Here is an 8,383-nt window from a genome sequence, read left to right as displayed (position 1 = left end):
ACGCGCTGTCTGGGCATGTGCACGCGCCGACACCAACATATTTTGCTGCAGATAAACGGCGGGGAGGAGTTTGGAGGATTCTTTTCTGACTGAAGAGCAGAAGGTGCACGAGCGATAAGTCGTTCAGGCCCGTGTAGGAAGCTCAGTGCTGACATCTTTTGGGAAATCAGTAAAGACACTATACACAGTTTACACACAGAATACATTTGTACAATAGGCCCATGTGTGTAAGGTAAGCAATTTTCATTTGAATATTATTCTTAATACATTAAAATGCAGATGCTGTACAAAATACAACACACTGCACTGTAACAACAAACCAACATGCCACTAGTTTTCACGTTTGCTAAATCTCGGATTAGAAAATTTCACGTTTGCATTTCAGACCTGTCACATCTCTTTCCGTTTGATGGGCAAAATGTTAATTGTTAAACATGAAGCACGAGATCTGACTTCTAGGGCGTCATGTGAGGACTGTACTTTACTCCTCTTTCTGAGGTAACACAGCTGCAACAACAGAGAAACTTGACTGGGTTACATACCTGTGTTAAACTAACACTAGGCAGGTAAGAATTTCTACCAAACTGTTTTTTTACATAGGCTTTTGTATGCATAATATTAATTGTATACTGTGATAGCCTACCACAATGAAAGCACCATGCAACTCGTATTACACTTTATAATGAACGGCGACAGGCAGGATTGTGATCATTGTATCGCATCTTTGTGTAGTAAGGGTGAAGATGTGGACCAGTCCTTGGATTAGACTACTTCTACTTTACAGCGTTCAGACTCCTGGGAGGTTTGTAGTTGCTCTGCACAGCAATACGAGTGAGAAAATGTCCAATGTAAGTGTGGAGTTCCGGAAGGATGAAGGTAACACATTACAAGTCAAGCCTAAAATCACCGTTGACATTCTTATGGGGAAAGGTGTGGAACTACAATGTAGGAACAATACGAGTGAAGGTAAACAAAGCATTAAAATTATAAATAAAATTAAAATTATTTATTATGCTCTCCTGCATCGTATTTAATTAAACTCACCACTGAAATTAAACTAGAAATATTTCGTTTGCCTATAATGTCTGTGTTTTTCTGTCTAGGGTCAGTTAAGATGTGGCAAACCCCTTTTGGGTCGTTTGAGGATGGACAGTCTAGCAATATGGACCCAGTAGAAATTAATAACGGGAATTTGAGAATCCTAAAAACCACCGCGAGCCATAGTGGACTCTACTACTGCCACCGTGTGGACGGCAGCTGCATAACAATTGTTCCATATACCGTTAACGTAATGAGAGCAAACCGAATACAACACGAGGAGACGTACATGACTCAGAGACTGACCAGAGGGACTGAGGCCAATTTCTCCCAAAGTCAGTTCGCTGCAGCTGTAACATCATCAGTTTTGGTCACGTTCATAGCAGCATTTGCACTTGGTGCATTTAGCAGAACCTACGTTATCAAGTGTCTGTCAAAAACAGGGCACAGGATGCGCGACAAAACAGCCAGCCACGAGTCCAGAAATGGAGATGACGTGTTCGCCGTCGCTCTCAACGAGCAATCCCTGCAATTCGAGTGCGTCTCCTTCCACAGGAACCGAACCTTTGAAGACGACACCCTTGTGTTTGCAGCAAAGTCGTCTCCCCGAGATAGGACGCCGAGTAGCCTCAAGAGAACCGAGGGGTGGAGCTACTCGGTGGAGCAGGTGGAGGTGCAGGGCGGGGTGGAGCAGGTGGAGGTGCAGGGCGGGGTGGAGCAGGTGGAGGTGCAGGGCCGGGTGGAGCAGGTGGAGGTGCAGGGCCGGGTGGAGCAGGTGGAGGTGCAGGGCCGGGTGGAGCAGGTGGAGGTGCAGGGCCGGGTGGAGCAGGTGGAGGTGCAGGGCCGGGTGGAGCAGGTGGAGGTGCAGGGCGGGGTGGAGCAGGTGGAGGTGCAGGGCCGGGTGGAGCAGGTGGAGGCGCAGGGCCGGGTGGAGCAGGTGGAGGCGCAGGGCCGGGTGGAGCAGGTGGAGGCGCAGGGCCGGGTGGAGCAGGTGGAGGCGCAGGGCCGGGTGGAGCAGGTGGAGGTGCAGGGCCGGGTGGAGCAGGTGGAGGTGCAGGGCCGGGTGGTGCAGGCTTCAGACGCGCCTTCAGACATGGGTACTCACCCGCAACCCAAGCGGAGAAGCAGAGTGATTAAACTGTACAATTATGATGAAGAAGGGAAGCGTTACAGCCACATCACGGAACCAGAGGAACCGAATGAGAATGAACCCAGGTGTAGACACCGGGTTATGTCACTGACACGGCTCAGCGCTATTATGAACCAGGCAGAATCGCTTCACTTCACCGCAGGAGACTCGGATAACAGTGGCCCTACCAACCCTGACGAGCCTCTCACCAAGGAGTAGGCCTTTAGAAGATACAGCATGGCCTGAAAAGTTACTTCTAGTGTCTACAGTGATGGCTGTCATGTCAAATTGTGTGTGTGTGATATATATATATATATATATCTCCCCATCAGCCATCACTGTAGACACTGTATGTATATATACACAATATATACACATACATACACTCTTAAAAAACTAAAAGGTCTAAGATTTAAATCAGGATTACAAAACAAGATGAACAGATATGATGTACAATCTCATTGGAATAAACATGAAATGTGAATGATCTTTCATTGTTAATATGAAAAAGTGTACAAGAGCCAGTCCCAAGGAGAGGGCACTCATTTGGCCCAGAAACAAACTGGCGACCACTGACTGTTCCTGCTTCTACACTACTTAAAAAAAGGACATTTAAAATGGTACAATCTGAATCTTAGGTCATCATACCAAATGAAAAATAGCAATTACTTACAATTCCTTTATTTTCTTTTGAAAACACTATAAACAAGGGAAAATTCAAAATGAAAGGGGAAAAAATGTACATAAACAGATGACTTCCCTCTGCCAGATCATACAACACTGGCAATGTAACTGCTGCAAAAGATGCAATACATATCAGAGAGAGAAAAAAAACAACCAGTCTCCCTTTTTTTTTTTTTTTTTTTTTTTAGATTTCTTCCTTTTAAAAAGTTAAATGAAGACTGTAAAAGTCTGTGGACAGTGATGGGTCCACCATCACGGGAGGCGTGGGCAGTCCTGGGGATGCGGCGGGGGTTCTCTGGACTGTTTGGGATGGAGGGAAAGCGTCCACTGATGTGCTTTTCTTGCCCTTTGATTTTACATACGTCACCAGCTTCTGCTATAACGCCTGTCTGGCTTTGTGCCACTCCACAAACTCATCCAGCATCACAGGCCCTGAGGAGGGAGGAGAGGGGGGGTTACCATGACAACAGCACAGCCTGACCTGCTACCCCAATTTATCCCCCAAGGATAAATTCTTCTAATATATGCTTCTGTTGCCACATATAATTAACGAGCATGGGATTAGTTATCAATATGCAGATGACACTCAAGTTTACATTTCTCTAGAACCTTAAGCCCTAAAATTAATTAGCTAATTGTTTGAGTGCATAGGTGATATACAGACATGGATGTCTGACAAATTTCTGCAATTAAATAAGAAGACAGAGGTTCTTGTTGGTTGTGATTCACGAAGGAATGTTCAGACGTATTTAAATCAAATTAATCTAAAGGCCAAACAATGTTAAGAACTTGGGCATCACTTTTGATAATGAGCTCAGCTTTAAATCACACATCATGACTACATGGAAGACGGCTTATTTTCACCTCCGAAACATATATGGCTAAGGTCAGAGATATGCTCTCTCCTGCTGATAGTGAAAAATTTGTCTATGTATTTATCACATCAAGACTAGATTATCTTAACTCTGTTCTATCTGCTCTTCCCAAGACCTCCATTTCTCACCTACAGCGAGTTCACAACGCTGCTGCAAGGGTCCTGACCAGAGTCGGAGTGGCTAATCGGGAGATTCGGGAGGATTCCCAATGGGCCAGCTCATGTCAATCTCTAGTTTGGGCCAATTGGGAGGGAAGAATAATTTTGGGCCGAATTTGGGCATGAAACTCCCGGGCTGAAAAAGTGGCCCACTCCGGCCCTGGTCCTGACCCATTGTAAAAAGAGTTATCATAATATTACACCTGCACTCCACTCACTGCACTGGTTACCTGTCAGTTTTAGAATAGATTTTAAGGTTCTGGTGATCATTTTTAAATGTCTTCATGGCCTTGCTCCTCAGTGAAATGATGGTTAGATATGTTCCAGTCAGGTCTCTCAGGTCTTCAAACAGTAATCTACTTGTGATTCCTAAAAGCCGATTAAAGAATGGCGAGGGTGCTTTTAGGCACTATGGCCCAAAGCTCTGGAATTCTCTTCCTGAGGAGCTCAGAGACATTTTATCCCTGTACAGCTTCAAGAAGAGTCTCAAAACCTTCCTGTTTAGATCTGCATTTAGTTAAGAAACTCTAATGGTAAATTATTTTATAACCATCACATTATTTTACTTAATTTTAAAAGTTTATCATCTTACTTTATTACATTATTTTATTTAGTACATTTTATGTCTATAATAATTATTTTAATAGTTTTGCCATCTTATTACATTTTACCTTATTTTATTGTTTCCTTTTTATCTTAATTTCTTTTAATGTTTTTTTATTTATTCTGTAAAGCACTTTGAGTTGCATGTATGTATGCAAGTATGAAAGGTGCTATACAAATAAAGATTATATTATTAAACATTATTATTTTTCTACATATTGCAACATGCTTTAAGAAACCTTAGTAACACACTGGTAAGCCATGAAGTGATATGGGTTAAGAATAGCCTACGATATCTGGACTTAAATCTTTTACATTGGTTGAATCATATGAATTATATGCTTCTCGAAACACACCAGAACATTTATCTGCAATGTCTAAAAGTTAATCATGACGCCTACAGCAAAACAACCCTCGTGACATCAGACAACTCTTTTAACATATTCTGCAGCCCCCGTGTGATATCAGTATTGCAAAAGGCAACTGATCGGAAGACCAAGAATCCGTGTAGGCACCGTGGGCCGGGCCTGGTGCTCCTACTGCACGGAGAGGCTAGAGCAGGTGGGAGCGCCGAGGACGGCAGCAGCAGACTTACAGGCTCCATCTTCATCGTAGTTGCTGAGGTCTGGGTGAACGGTGCGACTGAACTCTAAGACGTTGTACCACTGGTCCTTGTTCATGACTTTGTACTTGGATTGCTGAAGGTGTGGGGAGACGAGAACAAACCAGAGATTACATTACAGCCCATATGACACATTACTAAACTAGGCCCACTGCAGTCTCAAATGTATAGCAAATGGCCCAACCTCCAAGAACTGGTGAAACACAGGGAACAGGGGCCACGTCCTTCCCAAAAGCAGTGCCAACATCGACTTTGCAGTATCCATGTCTAGACTACGCTGGTCTTTATCCTAAAGATACAAAATAATGATAACGTAGACGTTCCCTGTGAAAGGTTAGACAGATTTACATAGACCTCACCCTATAAAAAGACCAGATGGAATTACATGAGTCTCAATTTAGTAAAGATGTTTTATGTGAGTGCCACCACCGCCTGATGTCTCCTTAATCAGTTGTATCAAGCAGTAAGTCTCCCGTCCCAGATGTATGAGCGGAAATCTCACTCTGGCAAAGTCAAAGGCGTATCTGTAGATGTTTCTGAACACAGTCGCATCATTCAGCTGCGCGCGCAGGTAGTCGAGTTTGCCTCGTAACCGTTCTGTGCAGTCGCATCTGTTTCAGAAGAAAGGAAAGTTCTGATTGACATGGAGGCTTCTAGCCAGGCAGACTGATCCAGGACTTGACCCTGAAGGTTTCTCTCTTACTGCAGTGAAGTCATTCCCTTGAGCCAGTCTTCTTTTGTGAAAAAACCCATATTTGGTGCCTCCAGCTTCCATGCCAACACTAACATGATAATCTAGTGCAGACACACAAAAGTAGCATTTACATCCAACATTCTCCTAATACAATACAACAGACAAACTGGTCTGCATTTAAATGTTTACACATGTCTTTAAGCATAATCCCACAACTCTCTACGGCAGAAGAGATTCTCCATGGTTCTCCACATCTGGAGAGATTGGAGGTTGTCAATAGGAACACATCCTGAAGATGCTCACGTTTTCTGGCTCAACGCCAATATCCTCACAGAACTTTTCCATGCCCTCGGGACCAACCACATCATCAGGCGCTGGCAAGACGAAGAAAGAAGAAGAGGAAGAAAGACAACAAAAAAAAGAAGAGAGTCAATCTGTGATCAATGAGTTCAACACATAAAACTTTAAATTCAGCTAACACATGGAACAAGATCTTGGCTTGTTACCAGGAAAGCAATAAACTCTCATTACCAATATAAAGAGACAGTGAATCACATACCTGCATACTCATAGAACCATGCAAGGCACTTCTTGCTAGAGAACTGATCTTCAGGGTTGATGAATCGCCCAGGAGTTTGTGTTCTGCAGTAACTAAGACATATAAATTATACACACAGATGCATCACAAATTATAGTCTATAAAATTCTTTATAGCATAATTAATTTGTATATTCATTTACCAATTTCCCACTACAAAAACACTGTGCGTACAAGCTGAAAGGGGAACAGACAACAGGAGGTAGACTCACCTAGTAATTTTGCACTTTCTGACACCAGGGTCTTCTGAACCAGATGACTTTCTTTTCTTTTTTACAGGCATAATGGGGCTTCCAAAGAGTTGATTTAGCCTAACTGAATCTAGGTAAAGAGAAAGTAAAGAAGAAAAATGTACATTAACTTGACTTAACAGCAGTTACTAAAAACAGACCAAAACATGACTATACCTGTGTAGTTCTGGCTGTTTTGTCCATTCAACTCTACAAGATTCTTGAGAAAGGAAATAATATAAAATCACAAATCATAGCAGACATAAACCGAACACACAAGCAAAGGTAAAACATTTACTCAGGTTTTAGGTTCTTGGTCTGTGGCTGAACTGTTTTAGCATAGACATACAATGATACAATCATTGCTTAATCTATTTGTGTGGAAAGTGCATTAAATTAGAAAATTACTTACAAGTGTATCCTGTGTCTGATATACTTTCTTTATGTCCGCCAGTCCGGAAGGTTTTCCTTAGGAATACAGAGTTGAGAGGACTGTGTTACAAACATTTATTATTCAAACAGAAAAGAGCCACAAACACCCTCCAGCAAAAGCTTACAAGGCAATGTGTTCCACGGTAAATCGTGTTTATATATATATTTTTCATACGATTCATAATTTTTCTGTTCAGAAATTTTAGTTAAAATAGAATGACCATAATATTCAGAATCAATGGCAAATTGAGGAATTGCAGAAGTTGCAGTTAATCAGTGAAATATAAGTATTAACACTGTCATGTTGGTCGTGATTACACCGGTATCACACCGGTATCACACCGGTATCACACCGGTATCACACCGGTATCACACCAGTATCAAACCACCTCTCTGGAGGTTTTATCCGGTCTCCTGGCCCAAGCTAACTGCGCCATCGCTTAAACGTCTCACAGGATTACATTAGTCGCTCATTACATCAGTTTACATTCATCTTGTGTCAGCTGCGTCCAACAGCCCGGAGCTGTCTCATCCCCACGTTTAATAAATACGGACATTATTGTCCTCCACCACTCACTATGTAGACTTTCGGTAGCGAAGGTGGTATTTTTGAATGAAAACACGAGTGCTATGCGGGCTCGTTGGTGGTGAGAAGTTCCGTGAGGCGGACAGCTGAGGTGTGTGTGTCTCGTATTCACACTGTGTGTTATAATCCGTCACTGCTGCTCCGTGTTTGGCGACTCGTCGCCGGTTCAACCGCGTCCACCGGCGCTAAACGTCCCCCACACCGACACCCTGACGACGGCACCGCCAGCTCGCTACTCCAAATACGTCTCAGAATTCAACCTGTCACATGTCAACCCGTTTGGCTTCCCGACGAACAGGTCCACAGAACCGTTACACCGTGGACGAACCGGGCCGAGACACTAGACGGTCAAATCGGAGACGTTCATCTGACAGGACGAGCCAGCGAGGCTCGCTTTGCTCCACTGTTAGCCAGCGAGCTAACGTAAACTTGAGCTTCACAGACCCACATAACGGACATACCGGCTGGCAGGAGTTCCCCATCAAATCTCAAACACTTACATTACCCCAATGTTATTTAACTAGTAGTATCACGTTATAGATATTCATCTAACCTGAAAACCCCGGGTCCAGATTTGGTGCAAAACAGGCAAATCGTCTTTCTAGACAACAGGACAATCGCAACTGCACTTGTCTCTTACTTGAAATCTGCAACCAATAGAATTTTCTTATTCACTTCCGGGTCGTGCAACACTTTTTATGCAGCAAAATAAAAGTAATCAAAGTCTTTTCTGCG

At 43.3% G+C, this 8,383-nt stretch overlaps 2 protein-coding genes across 3 annotated transcripts; one reads left to right on the top strand and one right to left on the bottom strand.

Moving 5' to 3' along the window:
- The first annotated feature begins 44 nt into the window (after positions 1-44).
- Positions 45-2,386, top strand: LOC143508652 (uncharacterized). The gene is made up of 6 exons (XM_076997315.1): positions 45-232; positions 508-566; positions 733-966; positions 1,104-1,900; positions 1,949-2,062; positions 2,306-2,386. The coding sequence occupies exons 3-6, from the start codon at positions 744-746 to the stop codon at positions 2,384-2,386; spliced, it is 1,215 nt and encodes a 404-aa protein (XP_076853430.1). The 5' UTR covers positions 45-232; positions 508-566; positions 733-743.
- Positions 2,387-3,142: 756 nt separating this feature from the next.
- dcun1d5 (DCN1, defective in cullin neddylation 1, domain containing 5 (S. cerevisiae)) lies at positions 3,143-8,340 on the bottom strand. Of its 2 annotated transcripts, none has more exons than XM_076990802.1 (11): positions 8,202-8,340; positions 7,043-7,098; positions 6,808-6,850; positions 6,613-6,721; positions 6,363-6,454; positions 6,107-6,177; positions 5,813-5,904; positions 5,612-5,720; positions 5,294-5,398; positions 5,083-5,185; positions 3,143-3,283 (listed from the first exon to the last, which is right to left on the bottom strand). In XM_076990802.1, exons 4-11 carry the CDS (start codon positions 6,681-6,683, stop codon positions 3,228-3,230), a joined length of 699 nt encoding a protein of 232 aa, XP_076846917.1. In that variant the 5' UTR covers positions 6,684-6,721; positions 6,808-6,850; positions 7,043-7,098; positions 8,202-8,340; the 3' UTR covers positions 3,143-3,227. The 2 variants fall into 2 exon arrangements, with proteins under 2 accessions (XP_076846917.1, XP_076846918.1); XM_076990803.1 differs by lacking the exon at positions 8,202-8,340 and adding an exon at positions 7,640-7,755.
- Between the last annotated feature and the right edge of the window lie 43 nt (positions 8,341-8,383).

The sequence above is a fragment of the Brachyhypopomus gauderio genome, chromosome 2, assembly GCF_052324685.1.
Source record: "Brachyhypopomus gauderio isolate BG-103 chromosome 2, BGAUD_0.2, whole genome shotgun sequence".
Taxonomy (NCBI): Eukaryota; Metazoa; Chordata; class Actinopteri; order Gymnotiformes; family Hypopomidae; genus Brachyhypopomus; species Brachyhypopomus gauderio.
This window is presented reverse-complemented; position numbering and strand designations above follow the sequence as displayed.

Excerpts from the sequence above, each read along its gene's own strand:
- LOC143508652 (XM_076997315.1), top strand. The coding sequence starts at position 744 with ATGTGGACCAGTCCTTGGATTAGACTACTTCTACTTTACAGCGTTCAG. Across the intron at positions 1,901-1,948 it reads GCCGGGTGGAGCAGGTGGAG|GTGGAGGCGCAGGGCCGGGT; the intron begins GTGCAGGGCGGG and ends CGGGTGGAGCAG. Across the intron at positions 2,063-2,305 it reads GCCGGGTGGAGCAGGTGGAG|GCAGAATCGCTTCACTTCAC; the intron begins GTGCAGGGCCGG and ends ATTATGAACCAG.
- dcun1d5 (XM_076990802.1), bottom strand. The coding sequence starts at position 6,683 with ATGCCTGTAAAAAAGAAAAGAAAGTCATCTGGTTCAGAAGACCCTGGT. Across the intron at positions 6,178-6,362 it reads ATGGTTCTATGAGTATGCAG|CGCCTGATGATGTGGTTGGT; the intron begins GTATGTGATTCA and ends TCGTCTTGCCAG. Across the intron at positions 3,284-5,082 it reads CTACGATGAAGATGGAGCCT|GGCCTGTGATGCTGGATGAG; the intron begins GTAAGTCTGCTG and ends CTCCCTCCTCAG.